The sequence below is a fragment of the Sipha flava genome, unplaced genomic scaffold (genome assembly GCF_003268045.1).
Source record: "Sipha flava isolate LNK unplaced genomic scaffold, YSA_version1 111_pilon_pilon, whole genome shotgun sequence".
NCBI lineage: Eukaryota > Metazoa > Arthropoda > Insecta > Hemiptera > Aphididae > Sipha > Sipha flava.
In genome coordinates, this window is record NW_020271729.1 from 821,905 (window position 1) to 841,487 (window position 19,583).

Below are 19,583 nucleotides of genomic sequence, written 5' to 3' on the forward strand. Positions count from 1 at the left end.
TTAGCCAAATAAATACACACGATATTTTGTTTGAACATAGTATGGAATTAAATAAAACTTCCTATTTATTTATATGTATTCAATACATTGTAGTTTAAAATGTTCAATAATTAATATTATTTTATTGATTAATTGAGTAATCAAATTACAACACAAAATGCATGTCTGTTAAAAATATTAAGAAAATAATTTTTTTTCCAATATAAAATATTGTACAATATATATTATTATGATTGGTCAACAAATTATAAATGTAATAAGTATTATATGTATTAACCAGAAAATTTCAAAAATGGGTAAAATGAGAGATTTTTTTTGTGAATATTTTAGAACACTGAAAATAATTAATAAATATATAAAAAAAAAAATTATGAAATAAAATTTCTGTACTAAATTACACCATTTGTAGAATAACCATCTAATAAATCACAATCACTGTAATTATAAAATGTATCACTGGTTGGAAGTGGAGATGCTGATTTTGAACAATTATTTCTTGGACTAAATTTAGACCATTCATCCATAGATTCATCTAAAAATTCAATACTGTTCAAGAATTTTTTACCTGTAAAATAATAATTTTATTTTAATTTTAAAAAAAATAACAATAAATTTTTAATTCATTACCAGAAAATCCTCCTACAGCATATAATCTACTTCCAACAACAGCCACTCCAACATTTGATCGAGGTGTAGTCATATTTGGCCCTGGACTCCATGTTCGTTCATTAGGGTCAAACATTTCTGTGGTAGCTAAAGATTGCGTGCCATCTGAACCACCCACTACATACAATTTTCCTTTGGAAAAACAAAAAATACAAAATTAATATGTATATTGCATTGCTTTATACTACCTAGATTAAATAAAATATCTACCTTTTATATGTGCAAGTCCACAACCACGCCGAGGAGTAATTATAGGTTTAATGAATGACCATGTATTTGTTTCAGGATCATAACACTCAACAGTATTTAAACAGTTCCAAGTATCACAGCCACCCACAACATAGATTTTACCATTCATTGCACACACGCCAGCCTGATTTCTTCCTAATAGGTTTAAAGTATATGATAATTTAGTTTTCAATCAACACACATTTTTATAAAATGTACCTGTTAACAATGGAGCAATACTAGACCATTGATTTGTATTTGGATCATACACATCACTTTGTTTAATTCCAACTTGACCATTCCAACCCCCAATGCAATATATTTTACCATTGAGTTCACAAACACCTAAGAAATTACCAACATTATTCAAAAATCGGTTCAAAACATTAAAAATAAACAGAAGTATTACCAGGGTTTGACCGAGCAAGTGGTAAAGATGTTACAGGTGACCATTTTTTTTTAATCATATCATAACATTCAACTGTGGCCAATTCTGTTGTTCCATTACAACCTCCAACTGCATATACTTTATTATTCAAGACTGCTATATTAAATCGTCCACGTGCTTCACACATAGGTTCAACAGATTCCCAAACATTTTGTTCAGGATCATAGGATTCTACGCTTTTTATACATTCAGTTCGGTCATATCCTCCACATACTAATAGATTGTTTTTGAAATTAGCACAACCAATAGCACATTTTCCAGATGACATGTGAGCAAGAGCACAATAAAGATCTGGCAAAGATTCCTGAGATTCAGCTCGACTGTTTAATGGTGATGGTTGAGTGGATGGTGGATTTGACGATATCATAGAAATATTTAATTTTAATTTTATACTCAATGAACACAATTGACCTTTCAGTGATCCCAATGCAGAAAAAGTATGTTCTAAACAAAAAAATAATAGGTTATAAAACAAAAATAACACTTATTTAAGATTAAATTAATAAATAAATACCCCCAACACAAGTAACCCCAAGTATAGTCCAATCACTATCAATAAAACTTTCTCTTCTTTCATGTATTTCACGATTGCAAATTAAAACTCTAGATTTAGCAGGTGGTTGTATTTGACCTTTACGTCTAGTCTAAAGTATATAAAAGAAAATTACAGTAAAACATAAATAATTTAACTTCAAAATATCTATATTTATATATGTAATGTATATATAAACCTTAGGAATAGAGGTGGTTTTTTTCGATAATTTTTTATAATCCTGAACTATTTCTGTATCACTTAATTCTCCAGATGGGAGTTCAGAACAATCTTGCAATATATTATCTAAAGCCAAGTATAACATGTAAGTCTGTAAAAGATAAAACAAAATTAATACAACTTATGATTAATTAAAACACTTGATTATTATAAAGGTATACTTTTTCCATAAGTGCGTTAAAGAATATTGTTGGTTCATTTTCATCATAACATCGCTTAATCCAATCTAACACCAATTGAGATACTGAATCCCCTGTACTTAAAGACATTTCTTGTTTGGTTTGGCTTAAAATTTCAATTCGTATGCATGGTAAAGATAGAAAAGCAGATGTTTCAGAAATTTCTTTCATCTAAAAATTAAAAAGCTGGTAAAATACTGAGACCAAGTGTTTATTGTCCTTCTTAGTGTTGTTCCTGGTAAATCATTACATTGAATAAAAAAGAAAATCACCACTTAAAATTTTGTTCATTCCTCGCTTCACTCAGAATTTAAAATTATGTTTAAATCTTAAAAAGTGCAAAACTTACATGTGCTGATATAAAGGAGTTAACTTGATTTATAAATGATATGCTTGTTGATATACAAGGAAGAGAACGTATCTCAATGCAGTTATCAACATTTAAATGTTTCAGTATGAAGCGAGCTAATTCTTTTGCAATACGGTCCATTTTCAAATAACAAGCTGCTTGAAATATTGATTTTACTTGATGAATATTTGCTTCCAGGCTGAAAAAATAAAATACAAATATTTTTGATAATAAAAAATTCTCAATTTCTAGAATTTTTAATTCATAGATTAAATCTCAAATATTATTTAGAACTCAAAATAGTATAAATAACACAAGCATTTTCTAATAGAAATTAGAGAATCTAAATATGATTAGGTTATAGCATTGGCAAATTTAATTAAAATACATTAATGTATTAAAAATACAAATATAAATAAAAATGTATAATTCCAGTTAATTTAGATATGCCATGGGTATTTGATATGTGTATTAGAACTTAATAGTTAATTATTAAGTTTAAAAAATGTATGTTGGTAATCATTTTGCACTTTATAGGTCAAGTTCAAAATTGTATGTATCAACTTGAAATAATTATTGATTGTAATGCAATGCTTATAGAAATACAAAAAATTTATAGTAAAACATTAACGGGAAATGTTGACATTTAAAAAAATTAAATATTAAATATTAATTAACAAATCATTAGAAGTAATGTTACTTATTATTTAAATTATGATAGTTATAGCATATTAGTGAAATTTAAACAAATAATATTATAGAAAAGGCATAATATCTAATTTAAATTTAAAACTAGATAGAAATTGTTTTAAATAAATAAATATAATTGTTATTAATTGACTATTATGAATACAAATAAATCAAAAACAATAATATTAAATACTTGATAGGGTTTAACCTTCCCTTTAAAAAAATATATAAAATGATATTGACTGTATATAATGCTATTGATATGTATAAAATACTTTGAAAATAAGAAAGCAAAATTATCAACATTTTCTTTGGAAATATAGTCATATATTAGGGTTTTAAAAACAAATTGTTAATAAGATAGCATTACACAGAATTCACAGAACAAAATTAAATCATCAGTATTTTATTTCAGATTATTGAAATAATAATAATAATAATAATAAAAAAGTACATTTTGTTAGGAATTATTAAATTGCGATAAGTTAATATGTTGCTTAGTTATTAAGAAATTAAATAATAATAAATGAAAATAAAAAATCATGTTACCAATGAAAATTAATGATAAATTAAATAATATTCTCGATCCCTAATTCAATATAATACATTATACAGAATGCTTCTACGGCTCTAGACTTGAAATAAGCCTAGGTTACATTATTCTAAAATAAATTTTTTATTTTTAAAAATCAAAATATTACATGAATATTAAGCATATTCATTATTGATGTTTTTTTAAGTTATAATAATAATGATAGTATTATTGAAGAAAATAGAATGTTGTTAATATAATCAATCATTAAGGTCATACAGACCATGTATCTGTACCACCTGTAGGACTAATATTACTATGTTTTTCTCAAATAATCTGTTTTATGAAATAAAAATCGGATCCCATAGAATTTATCATGCCTTATTGAGTCTCCACTTAATCATGAAAAATAAAAATGTTGCTTCTAACTTTGAATTAACTACTTTTAAAGTGCCTTTAAGTTTAGGCTATTAATATAAGTTATATGAGCAAATGAAAATAGCAATTCTTTTTTTTTTCTAAATATTCTACTTAGAGATCGAGAAAGTGAAATTGTTAAGAATTAATTAAATAAGTGGTAGCGACAATGCGTTACCGAGATGTGTAGGTGTATTCGATGAGCTTCTCAACAGCAGAACAATCACTGAGTGGTCCAGTAGCATTCAATGAGTATGTGGTTATTGCTTCTCGTTGTGAACCTTTCTTCTCTTCATCATCAGTACTAAACATCTCCATCAGAAATAGACTCGAACTGGCCAACACAGCACGATGACCATGTAACTCACAATTGCCCACCTACACACACTCATGGTGGTCGGTCTACGTTTCAAAATAGTCAACACTTCCCATGACCCAACCCATATATTACAAAAAAATTGTTATATGAATTTGTACATGACAAAAAATACTAGCAATACAAATTCCCACATATTAAAATAATCAATAATAATTATAATAATATAAATTAATTTAATAAAATAGAAAAAATTTTTTTTTAAATATTCAAAATATCTATTTAACATACTTCACTTATAATTTAAAATATTAATAAAATACAAGAAAAAATAGTAGCTAAACAGCTATAATTAATGATTTAACTTACATTTAATATAACATCACAAAATGTTCGACTTTTGCGCATCATGTTAAGTGAATTTAGTAATACTGTCTGGTGATCATCATCTTCCATAATAAATATTGCACCAGGATCACAACCATTTAAACTAGGGACCATATTCTTACTGGGTACTAATTTTTCTATATTATTATGCCCATCTATAAAATAATACATACATTAAATTAACAGAGATATTATATATATATATATTTTTTAATGTTATAACTATATAATTTTCAAAAACCTATTAAAAAAACTCAAATATTTTACAAGCAATAATATACTTATTTAATTATAATTTTTTTTTTACCTAAGGCCATTTATTTAAAATAAATCTTTATACTAAATTAATACCTATTAAATTATACCTAATTTTAACATATGTGATATTTTATAAGAGTAAAATCAAAATTTTATTATGATATGACAAACTTAGATTTTGTACTTAACAATTCCGAAATGATAATCGTTTTTGGTTATTTGAATCAATAAAAATTTGAGATAAGCCATTAATTAGATATAATATAAATTATATTATATAGGATCTCGTTAAATTTTTTTACGTCTAGACTGGAGTACAGGAGTGTTGTACATTTCTTATGAATTAATAGATCCAAGGCCATATCTGTGGGGGAGTCTATGGTGTCTGAACCCCCCCCCCCCAAAAAAATGTCTTCAATATTTTACGAATGTTTAAAATACTTATTTATTTTTAATACCAACATAAATATTTTCAGTCAAAAATGACTTAAGCTCCAATTAATCATTGACTGCTTTTAATTTTATATCATAATATCATATGAAAATATGATATTAATTTTAATAAAAGAAGATTAAATCTTTTTTTGTCTTATTTTTAACCAAATATCAAAAGTTAAAATCTAAATTCAATAAAATTACAATATACATGTTTTGGACCCCTCCCGAAAAAAATTTCTAGATACGGCCTTCAATAGACCCATATACTAGCTACATTCTACCAAATAAGAAATAATTAGAAATTAGAATAATAAATAATGAACGTTTATCTGATATTAGATTTATAAAAATGCGTCAACATGAATAGAATATAAGGGATTGCAAGCCATGATTTTCTTTCTTTTTCTATCACACGCCTAATATAGGGATTTAGAGGTTTTCTATTTCCAATGTACCGAACAATTCTATTGATGCGATAAAGATTTTGAAAACTGATTTAAATTCGTCATAAAGTCTTCATTAGATGAACTTTACGACTTTTTTAATTTTGTCTCCCAAAATTTCACAAAATAGAACAGTTAAAAAATGTGAGAAAATCGATTTAAAGAAGAGACTTTACGACGAATTCAAATCAGTTTTCAAAATCCTTATCGCCTTAATAGATTGATCGATGATACGTTGGAAATAGAAAACGTCTAAATCCCTATATTGAGCGTGTAATAGAAAGAGAGAAAATCATGGCTTGCAATCCCCTTAAGTTAACATTTTAAAACTAAAAGCGGAATGTTTATACACAGCACTTAAGTAGTTATACATAGCACTTCTCCAATATTAAATTACTGTATTAGATAAATCTAAGTTGACAAATTTATACCAAATAAGACTTTCTGATTAAAGAAAAATAAATTATTAATTTATAAATAAATATACAAACCAAACAAACTATATTCCTATAATTAAATAGCAGTATAACAATTTATATTCACACATTTAATTTCAATTAAATTTAATTAAATTTAATTTTAAATAAAAAACATTTAATTTTTAAGAATCAAAGATAATTACACTTGATAATACATCCCAACTCTCGAGAAGAGAAGCTAGTCTTTAAAAAGATACAATTTACCATAGCAACTCGATTATTTATTTTAAAAGTTTTAACTTTACTTTTATGAAATTACTGTATACAAGGGCTGGTAAATTGATTTGACAGAAGCGCTACAACAGAAAATGAATGGTGGGGTGCAGAAAATAACCTTGATTTAAACTTTAAACTCACAAATTGACTAATTCCTCTTCGTTTAAACCCTGTCGTAATGTATAACATATTGGATTTACTAAATATTTTATTAACTTATTCGATTTTTTTTCACCTTGAACCTAAATATCGTGACTAGTTAAAATTGATAAATATAATCCATACAAGTTATGTTTAAGTATTTTAAAAGTTATATTAATTTTTCAGATTATGTTTATAGACAAAATAATACAAACTTTATATTATACCTAGGTATCAAAAGCAAAAGAAAGAAAAAATAATGTTAATACCGAAAACAAACTTAGTAAATAAATTAGAAGGATAGCTTTTATCATCACTATCATTAATATACAAGCGAATTTCACAATTGTAAAACAGACGAAAAATTATATTAAGGAATTTCTACCGTATACTGATTTTCGATAAAATTGAATTTTTGTTATCATAACTCAAAAATTAATTGTTGAGACATTTTCACTGATTGTTTATTTACCCATCACTATTGATCAGGGATCAGCAATCTTTTAACTTACAAATTTCATATTATTTATCAGTTTTTCATTGAGTCACATACAAAATAAAAATACAATTTAAAACATAATACTAATATATTTATAGATAGCAACAGTCATAGTTTTATATTATGAGGTTGACCTCATTAAATTTTGAATAAAATATTTTAAAATATTTTAAATAGAGAAAATTTAAAAAAAAATTATTTATTAATACTTGAGTACAAACAATATAAAATGTATTTTATTATTAGTTTGATTTATGACATTACATTTTTTCTACTAATTTATTTTCGTTTTACATTGGACGTTGATATTCTTAAAAGTACATTTACGTGTTCATCGTTTAATCGTGAACAATATTTATTTTTTCGAAATGTAAGTATCGAAATTTGAGATAAGCCCATAACTTATATTCGTATAGGTATAATAGTCATTATATGATTTTATTTATTACAATATAAGATTTAAAATTAAAATTTTAAACACAATGATATATATTAGGAGAACCGCGGGTCACTAATATCTGCTATAGATATTATTATAAATATTTTTTTTTAGCTTTCAAGATTTAAAAATGTCGTACTTCTTGGCTTTTTTACATCAAATATCAATAATTTTGATTTAATACATTTTGTAAAATTAACACTAGTTCCATATGCATATTTCTTAATTAAAACAAATTTGAGCTTTATTTCAAAAAATGTTTTTATAACTGTTTGATTACATTTGGAAAAACCGACATAAATCCACTATGTTTTTGTAATTATAAGTTCATAAAACTTTAAATTTTAAAAACTTTAGGACTTTAAAATCATATAAGTACAAGAATTTTCAATTTTTTTTTTTTTTAAATACAAAATAATATTGACTGGAAATTTGTAGAAATGTTTAACACGTCTTAGAAAATTAAATGTTGACGAATGAGGGTATTAAAGAGAATTTTGATTAGACGACATTAGTTATTAGGTCGCTATTCTATCATTATTAATCGTAGAGACTCATAACATCAACTGAGTATTTATATTAGCATTTTTCGAAAACCTTAATATGGAAGGATAACCTGATCAATATCTACACATCATCATCAAATTCCTCGACTAACTAAAATCTATACTTAACCCCCTTCTTACAGCATCCCTAATAAACAAAATCACACTCCTCATACTCCGTCCATCCATAACACGAATACAATACAATATATTATATTATATTTATAATTATAAACTGTTATTATTAACTAACTTGTTGTAACATGTAATATGTTAATACATTTAAATTTTAATACTTAGAAATAAAATTGTTTTAATATCATTAGTAGAGTCCGGATTTATATGCATTTGAATGTTTGTACTAAGTGTATGCATGTCTATGGAGGTTTAAAATGTCCACGATTCATATCACACCGAATTTAAACACCAAACTTTACATTGCATATTTTACATATTTCAAGGGTTATTGCATATTTGTTCATAAATGCATAAAACATGCACATTTAATGGGTTTTTAAAAAATTGAAAATGTTTGTATTTTATTTAAGTTTTTTATTTGTTTTTTGAGAGTAGGTGTAACTTCAAATAATCTAAAATATTTATTTTTAGTTTTTTTTTATTTGTATTCTCGTTTTTAAGTTTCCTAAAAGTTTTAAATTGACTTAAATGATTTGAAATATAATGCAGTGGATATAATTTTTTTTTTTTTTTTAAAACACATTTTATAAAGTGTAACATAGTGCATATAACTGCATATTTAGTCACTTTTTCTATCCATATTTTATCATATTTGACACTTTTTAAATGCATATAAATCCAGGCTCTAATGATTAGTAATGATTCATTAACAGGGCTCGGAAGTTGTAGCACTAATAATGTTACTTTTTAAATCTTAAATTTGTGCTATAAATAGCACGAAAAATCAAAAAATGTGGATTTAACCTGAAAAATATGTAATTATACAAATTGTTGGATTCATTAGACACAGTATGGACTGATTGAATTTCTAAACTTTTAACAAAAATGTTAAATTACTTAAATATATTTGTAAAAATGTACTTATTATTAAATTTTTATATATTTACCTTGGAAATTATTAGATTATTAAAATGTTTGATAATCTAATGCATTAATATAATAAGGGAATAAAAATGATGTCACTAACTATTAATACATCAAATTGTCAATGAAAACACAAAATAATATTTGATGAGGTATATTTATTTCTAATAATTAAAATATTTTTAAAAACATAACCAAGTAAATGCAATTATTATCAACAAAATGTGATTATTTCATACTTTACGTGAAAATATACCCTAAAATAGCGCTATAAACCCTAAATTAGCTATATAGCAATAAAACCTGTAAATATGCAAAAAAAAAATAAATTAAATTAAATTTTGTGTATGATATCCGAGTAGTGAGAAACATATTTGTATCTTACTTTGGATGTTCTAGGATAAATCAAGAAAAAAATACATATGCTAGAACTTCCGAGACCTGTTCATTACTTAGCTTTTTAGATGCCTTCTTTTTTGTAAAAGTTGAAACTTAAAAGTTCAATTAACCTTAGTAAAAAAATTGGTTCTACTACTGGGCAGTCATCGTTTCCGCTAAATATATTTCTACTTATATTATTGTGATGGAGTTTCAGAACCCTTAGTTGGATTGCATCTGCAGTACTATTGATATTTTGTTTTCAACATTTTAAAAATAATTTTGTACGTATTAATTACCAATACTTAGAACACAAATGTATTGGGTTATGTTCAAATATAAATAGGCAAAAAGTGGCGACTGCTTGTAAGCAAAAAGCAGTAAGTAATAGTGAAAAAAAAAATTATTTTGATTGAAATTCAATCGAATAACAGTGTTTCAACCATTATAGACAATGATATTCCAGGTATTTGTCAATTTATACATTAATCCCTTTTGTTATTCGCGGGAGCTACGTTCCAGCGAAGTTGCGCGGATAACGATACCATAAAGCAATGCAAAAGAGGATGTTTGGTTTTATTTTTTTTTTTAATTTAAAAATCACAATAACATTAATCAGTATTTTCTATAGTTAAATATTTAATAAATAGGAGCGCTTCCTACAACATTGCGTTGCATTGTTTCTTCATTTTTTTTATATTTTTTTCGTTAATTTCGTTATTTCTAGCAAGTATCAGCATCATCATTTTTAAATTTTTTCAAAATGTCAATCAAAATTTCACAAATATCAACTGACAACTGAACAATTGACGATTATTAAAGGCATACGTATACTTTATGTGGCTTGTCTGTAATAAGTACATAGATATAAACATACAAAGTTGTATTATTATACCATTGATTTTATAGTAATATTAAATTATCTAAATGTTAATAATTAACTATATAAATTAATCTAACATAAAATCAAAGATTATAACTAACGATTTAACAAAAATTATTTACGAAAATTATACTATTTAAATTATTTACAGTATAATATCGATAAAATGTCATCACATTAATAACATTTTACTGCAGATAATCAAAACAGTGCATAACGAATTATTACTGTACATCGAACACAAAAAGCATTTATTTCGAATAAATCCTTCATCATTAAATAAGATATATTCAATTTTTTATGGGTCATTGAGAACCACCTCGTCGTGGGATGATCCCTGGATAACTCTAAATAATTCTCAAACTCTAATTCAGACAGGTAAGTAGAAATATATTTTGCAGAAACGAAAATCAAATCTATTTTGTTTAGGCAGAAACAAAGTTTTTTGGTAAAAACTGACACCTTTACTATAAGTAATATATCTAGTGGCGTTCTCAAAGGGGAATGGAGCAGTCACCCCATGGCGTTTTTTTGTCCTCAATTTTTTTTTTTGTTATTCATTACTTATATCACACTAGGAAAATACATAAAAATACACTGTAAAATCTATAACCATGTCTATGCCGGAAGCATTGTATGATATTATAAACCTTGAGTAAACTACCTTGTATAATGTATAAAATTCGCCCTCTACCCCCATAAGAGTCTAGGAACTCTATTCATCATCTTTATCAATCATCTTTAGAAGCATAAACTGATTTCTTTCACTCATAATCATTTTTTCGCGAGCAATGGTACATTAGTTTCAAGTTTAAAAGTAATATAATACACCCAACAGTAAAGTCTCATCAAACCAATGTAATGTTCAACCAGTTTTTTAAATTTAAAAATTATAAATTTAAATTATTGTACTTAAATATTTCTTCCAGTCAGTGCCACATGTAGACATTTTGCGTCCCGGCGCAAAAAAAATTGGCGCATCTCTAAGGGGCCTACCCACGGAAAATATAGGAGATAGATCTTCATGGACCTTTTAGATATTCTAAAATCAATGCTATTTTTGTGTAATAGGCACGCCACTGCACGCGAAAACATAATACGACGTATTATTATAAATAACTTATGTTTATTGACATTATCATAACAAATTTAGGAACTCATATTTTTTATTTTTATTTTATTTTTATTAGTTATACGGGCTTTGCCCTTTTGACATTACAATGTATATTTTTATATCAGAAATGTTTACAATAAGAAAAAATTAAAAATTAAATATTAGGTATATTAATAATATTCTGGATTGCTGATAGCTATATTGTTATAAATTAGTTCATAGTTGTTTAAATTCCAAACAGCATAATATATTAACATTAATTTACGATACTGTTATTAAAAACAAAAAAAAATAATAATTTTAAAATAATATAATTATAAAATAATTTTGAATGTTCAATAATTTACAAGTGAGCAAATTTTCGATCACAGCATTTTGGCATCCCCAAAAAACTGGCACCCGGGGCAGTTGTAGCTAGTGCCCCCCCCCTTAATGCGGCCCTGCTTCCAGTTGCGCCGAATGAAATTAAAACTGCTAGTTTAAATAGTTAGTTTTACCTACCCACCCCTTTCAATTTACTACCCATTCAAATACCAAAACATTTTTTTTTTAACATCTCTAATAAGTAAAAATGTTATATTATATTTAATTTTTAAATAGAAAAAAAGTATCAAGTAATATGAAAATTTTTTTTTTTTTTTTAACATTCCAATTTTTTAGTCAGATCAATTGAACTACCTGAAGTACGTGTTCGGCGCCAATGCTTTCTTTGATAATTTAAGTGATCCTGATATTATATGATAATAATATATATTATAATAATATAATATAATTATACAACAAATCCAAAGCAAATATACAGGGTTATTCAAAATGATTCATCTGATTTAAAAGGCTTAGATCATTTTATTTTTTAGTCTTAGAACAATAGTTATACATGTTATACATTTAATAAAAGAGAAATATATCAAGTTTAATTAATTATACCTATAAATGTTCTATATGAGTTCCTCTAGTCACACGAACAACATCTAGCCGATAGTCAATCTCATTCCATACTTCTTATAGCATATCTTTTGTAATTGATTCCAAGATATACCCGGATACACGAGATCGGCCTGTGCTCTTTCCTTTGCCCAAACACCCTGTTTCTTCGAACTACTTATACCATCGACGTATGCTCAGAGAAGTTGATGCATCGATCCCATAACGAAGACGAAAATCGTGTTGCACAGTTATTACCGATTAACATTTTGAAAATCGCAACACACAAAACGCTTTCTGCTGTTCGGTCAATATATTTGCATAAAATAACTTATCGCTTAAAAGCAATAATTGTAAAACAAACAATTAATGACATTCTAAAACTTGGGTATACCCTCTATTAATTGGTATATAATTTGATTAGATAAAATTTATAATTACCATTTTACCATTTTATAGCTATTTGAAATAGGATGAATTATTTTGAATAACCCTGTATATATATATATAGGGACGTGTATAGAATGGATGATACCGTGTTTTCTTTTTTTTTAACTACACAGAAAAACACGATGGCCCACTCTTTATAAATACTCTAGTTTCCTATATTTTCCAAGAACTGTATAGTTAATCATTCGGTATCTATGGTCGGGCGTTTATAACTTTTGTATAAAATAAATATAATTTGGTTGAAATATGATTGTTAGAATATATGTAATATTTATAACAATTATAACAAAAAAATTGAAGTATCTATTTATGGACCAAGTATAAGTTACTATCAAGCAATCTATTTCAAACGTTAGTATTAACCCAATAAATGGTAAATTTTTTTATTATTTTATTTTAAATGTGTTACTACGGAAACCCGAAACAGGAGTATAAGGCTTCCTCAGAATAACCTTGACTAAAAAATTCCCAAAATATTCAAAAATAGTCGTAATTCTAATAAACTTATTCAAGAAAAATTTGTTTTATATTTACTATTTTCCTTATATTCTAAAAATACAAATTAGTAATTATAATGTACTAACAGCATAAATACGGAAAATATATTAATTTCAAATATATAATTTTATTTTAAGTTTTTAAGATTAAGTTAATCAGTAACATTAAATTACCAAGTTATTAGTGATGCATAACGATATCGAGATATCAAGTCGTTAGGATTTATATTTTTTATATTATGAATACTTTTTTTTTAATGTAACAATTCCAAAAAAAAAATCCGTCAGTCAATTTTATATTGTACAATTTTTTTGTATTCTAGATGATATCCAAAGGCGCATTTAAATTTTTTACAGCTATAGGCACTAAAAAATTGTTGCCCAAATTATTGTATACAATAATACCATAATCTATTTGAATTTTTAGACAATTATGTTTTTGTTTTTAGTCATTTAGCTTACTTAGGAAAAATGTCAATGGATGTCCACTAAATTTTAATGAAAACGATATAAACATAATAGGTACAAAAAATATTTCGAATAGCTGTTACATTTGTTAATAATAAATAGAACTCTTTATTTTAATAATTTGTATAAGGTACAGTAAGTTCTATGAATAGAGGAATTTTGAATGATTATATCAGTACTTTTTAACACTGTCGAACAAGGGTCACAGTTGACTTTTTTAATGATACAACATATCTAGTCTTAACTAATTATTAATAATTGATACCACTGCCATTTATGAGTAAAATAAATAATTACTTAAAATAAACGCATGTAGTACATTCGTTTCTGGTGAGAATATTGGTACTTGGCACTTTGTTATCTATTAAAATATCTATTAATTACCTAGAAAATTGTAATGATTGATAATTATGCTATTGTAACCCATTAACAAAAATAAATCTGTTGAAACAATAGACATTAGAAAATTGAGAAATAGCAAGTATGTACATTGGTACAGATTTGAAATATAAATAAATACATAAATAAGAAATAATATTTTCTACATCTCTATAACAGTTCGTTATAATAGACCGAAAAACCCAACTCTAATAATAAATATTTTTAAAAATTAGATACATTAAATATTAAAATAAATAAATAAAATACGAAAACCATAAAAATGTATAGTATTTAGTTTTAAGAAAAATACATTAATGCACTTTTTAACATTATATATAATTACGGTTTTATTTTTAAGTTAACATTAAATAGTTATAATTTAAAATTATCCTATAAATACAATATATTTTGTTAGCTACACAGTTAAACCATAGTAAACTTGAAGTATACATTATAAGCTGAGAGTTTAACCGTATTAATTATTTGTAATTTTATGTTTTGAGATAATTAATTAACTAATATTCTAAGACTGATATTAATTACCTTTATTCATGTCAGTATATATTAGAGATAACGAACGTGAAAAAAATTATAAATTAATGTTGGTTAAATTTTTTTTTTTGTTTACAAGAATGGAAAACTTAGTTTTATTTCACAAAACGAAAATTAGGCATGACTGATATATAATATTGTAAAAATATTGTGCCTAAATTTTTACATGTTAAAATGATCATACCTATGTTGATCACCAATATTTAATTAAAATTTAAAAGAAAAAAATCATTTGATAAATAAATTGACTATATAATATCAATAGAAAATAAACTCTGAAGTTAATAAATATTCCATAATAATTATTATATTAAAAAGTGTAGTGATTTAGTTTCTATTTACTATAATTAAATCTATATTTATAATTTTGGCAGATTCATTTTAAAATAATAATATTTATAAGTAAATATTATAATAAATAAACAATATTCAAATTTCGAGCATAAAATAAATTCTATAAATCCTTCGAATTAAACCTAACATAAATATTTATTAATTACAATAATTAATCATATAACCCAAACCCCTATTTTGAATTAATTGCCTTTTTAAAAAAAAAAAAAATTTTAACTATCATTAAGAATATTTCAATATTCTAAAACAATATTAATTTAATATTGATTCAATATTAAATATGAATACTGTATTTTATTATTATATATTTTATAATTTACAAATAAATTTACAATTTTTAACTTACTTGGCAAGCACCCATTAGTTAGTGCAGATTTGTTGTGCTCCATATTTCAACAAAATATATAATAGCAACGTGGGTCGAGTCTAAAAGTAGAGTTAAAAAAAAATTATGATTTAAGAGCACAACATTAAAGAAATTATTAAAATAAGTAGCTACTAGCAATAGTGTATAACAATAAATTTAAACAAGAATGGAATACGCATATGATATGTGAGAGAAAAAATACGAAATCACAACTCACTTCAGAGAAAACGTAATAAGTTCTTATAATTAACTATATCTTAATTGCTTTGGTAAAATAGCCGGAAAGCACATGTTGCATCTTCAGCATCAGTTACAGTAAGAGACCGTCGTAATATCACATACAGCGCGAGTGGTTCGATTAAGCGTGGCCTAAGTGTATTATAGCGGTCCCCACTTAATCTGCGTCGGATCCGCCAGTGTAAATTTTCGGTATCATCTGTGAAAATCATTACTCAAATCCAAGGACTTCATATGAGATCAATGCTGTGTAACGTCCTTGGACGTAATGCTTTATTCAAATCCAAGAAAAAAGCCGTTTTTAAAAGTATTTCAAATTTTTACGTCATCGGTTATAATATAATATAATACAATATTTCTTAGAGTTCCAATGATTAGATGATATTAAGACTTATCAATTGCAAACATTAGTAACCCACCAGTATGTTTTATTACAGTTTATTTACGGAAAAATGTTTTTCTGGAATTGATTGTTTTAACATGATAAAATTTAAATGATTTGACTAATGTCAATTATGATGGAACAATAATTGAACTGATAAAAAAGTAATAAAAAAATTAATTAATCTTCACATTTTTTTTTAGATAATGTCATACACTGTTCATACGTCATACCGTATCTATTGTAAGAGAAATTAATATTTATTGTTTATCAATACACTTGTAATGAAAATTAATATTTACAAATTTAGATTAATATTAATAGGTACTACAATTCATCAATGTTTTCAAATTACGTCACTATCATATAATAACACTGCATTTAAAAAATACAGAAGTATTCCCAATCCATTTCAAATCGCGTAATTTACTCATTGTACTTATAATCACTATACCCTTAAAACAATATAAAAAGTTTTTCAAAAAGATAATCCATAAAACACTAATCAATTTTGAGATAGTCTTAACTGATGATTTTACTCTTCTTGTATTACATGTAAGAATTGGATTTCAATTACTAAAAATAAAAAACATGAAGTTTTGACCTAGAAAAAAAATAATTGAAAACAGTCAATATACAATATTTTTTGATCATTTTTAGTTTATAAGAATAAAATTTAAAATGTAAATCAAGTAATTTTAAACATAGACCAAAAAATACATTTTTAATAATTTATTTATGATAATGACTATAATAGATAACATTTTTATTGTAATATTATAGTTTAGGGGTCTTCAACCTACAGCCCAAATCCCGGTTACAGTCCATCAAGTTTTACACTGACCCGTTAAATAGTGATAATTTGTCATTACTATTCCAATTAAAAATTTGGTTTCCTAGCTATAGGATTATTTTAAACTATTTTTCTTTAATAATTGACCATTCAAAATATGAAGGGATGCTTTTGAATTGTGAAAACTTCAAGCCTGTCTGTTATAATAAATATTATTCTAGAAATTTTTTTTAAATATGTTACTGTAACTAATTATATGAATTATTTATTGAAAAATATGTACATTAAATAGTGGGCCTTACTTATAAAACTCATGTAGAACCCAGGAAATTCATATAATTATTATATATATATTTATATATATAGATCAAAACACAATAGTTACAATGGTATTATGATGATTAATAAAACAAAGAATAGAACAATTTAAGTAAAAGTAAAAGAAGGAGAACAAATTTAAATATGTATTATAAGTAAGATCCAGATTTGTATAAAAAGCTTAAAATAGTATGCAATTATGAATTAAAAAAAATATTTAAATATGCACTTCATAATATGAAGTATATTAAACTTTTATTTTCTTTAATAATAAGCAAAAAAATGCTGATATCCAAAATGAATTCATTTATACATATATTTTTCCTCCCATTAATATTAATGCAACTTTATTATATAAACTTAATATTTCAAATACAAGTATCAACAAATAAGATTGATTAATGAATAGTCTATATGTGTACATATATTCAACAAATAAAACAAATACTTTACTTAAAAATAATAATAAAAAAAAAGAATGTATTGAATCCTTTTATACAATTCCTTTGATAAATATTTACAAAATATAAAAAATTTTTAAATTTATCAAAAAATTAAAATACAAATTTATATTTGATTTTTATAAAAAAGAATTTACAATAATTTATTTTTCCATTTGTTCAAGTGTAATATTTGTCATTCTGTAACTTGTTATATGTTAATAAAGACTAAAAGATCTTTCCACATATATTGATGTCAGTGGCGCGTGTTTCATATTATCCACAGAACAAGCAAATCGTGAAGTTTTCTGTTATAATTAATCCGATTTTTTCTAATTTTTGTGATATTTTAGTTTTTATAGCAAAAGCTTTGTCACCTTGTTTAATTAATAAATAATAATCTAGTTTTCACTATGATATAGAAATAAAATAATTGGTTAAATGAACTTCTATACAAAATTCTTTAAATATGCCTCCATCCCTAAAATATGTATCCATATGCAAAATTACATTTTTCCTATTCTCTGTTAAGCAAATGATCCACATTTCTTACTCCCGTCAATATGCACAAACTCATTTTAAATATGTAAATGCATACAAATCCAGACTCCAATAATTAGAATAAATATAATATTAAATACTTAAAATTAAAAACTACACAAAATTAATATAATAAATGGTGTAAATACATAGTATGAGTTGAAGTAAATTCGTTATATTATTTTTATAAGTGGTTTATTTTTTTTTCAGTGTAAAATACTAATTAACTATAGTTAATATACACAAACAACATGCGATTTTTGATCGATTTTGTTGTCACAAATTACACAACAAAATCAAAACTATTTTATAATAAAAAATATGGAATAAGATATTTATGTTGTATTATTGATTATAAATCAATAAAATGTAATTATAATGATAACATAAAAACTGTTTTATTTTTAACAGCATATACTTATTAATAAGTATAAATTGTATAACACATTAATTTGTGTAAAACTAATCTTTAAGTAAATAAACCAAAAAATACTAATACAAGACAGTACTTGGTAAAATCAATTTACAAACATATATTCCCTATTAATTATAGCAGAATTTATTACTGCATTCCAACATTTATTTTTATAGGTAATATTAAACACAATTGTGCTATTAATTACCATTTTTGTATTATACAATCAAATATCATTCTACATTACCCAACATAAAGGAGAAAAATATTTAAATACAGAATCAATAAATACATAACAGAAAATTTAAGTTAAAAAAATTATTTTATACTTGGAAAAGTAATTGTTAATAAAATTAGGTTGTGTACCAACATTAAAATTAAAAATAACGCAGTACAGACGCCTTTACATGACATTTTATTTGCAATTATATGTAGGTATATAACTATAAAGCAACCATAAATGACAAAGTGATAATATAAAATACTCACATCATTAAATATATTTATCCCCCCCCCCACAAATAAATTAATAAGTTTAATTCTATATATTAGTTATTGGTTTTGAAACATTTGTTACAACCTGTAT

General features: G+C 24.6%; 1 protein-coding gene across 1 annotated transcript; it reads right to left on the minus strand.

Annotated features, from left to right (window-relative positions):
- Positions 1–317: 317 nt before the first annotated feature.
- On the minus strand, positions 318–16,251 carry LOC112689210 (influenza virus NS1A-binding protein-like). Its single transcript, XM_025562798.1, has 13 exons — positions 16,090–16,251; positions 15,852–15,931; positions 4,967–5,139; positions 4,460–4,659; positions 2,643–2,841; positions 2,276–2,464; positions 2,074–2,205; positions 1,857–1,986; positions 1,304–1,786; positions 1,114–1,239; positions 877–1,050; positions 628–798; positions 318–565 (listed from the first exon to the last, which is right to left on the minus strand). The coding sequence occupies exons 2-13, from the start codon at positions 15,892–15,894 to the stop codon at positions 390–392; spliced, it is 2,196 nt and encodes a 731-aa protein (XP_025418583.1). The 5' UTR covers positions 15,895–15,931; positions 16,090–16,251; the 3' UTR covers positions 318–389.
- Positions 16,252–19,583: the final 3,332 nt, after the last annotated feature.

Bases quoted from the DNA above. Each gene is read 5' to 3' on its own strand.
- LOC112689210 (XM_025562798.1), bottom strand. From the start codon at position 15,894: ATGGAGCACAACAAATCTGCACTAACTAATGGGTGCTTGCCAA. The intron at 2,842-4,459 runs GTAACGCATTGT...TTATTTTTTCAG, and splicing joins GAATACACCTACACATCTCG to CCTGGAAGCAAATATTCATC. The intron at 1,987-2,073 runs GTTTATATATAC...TATATACTTTAG, and splicing joins AAACCACCTCTATTCCTAAG to ACTAGACGTAAAGGTCAAAT.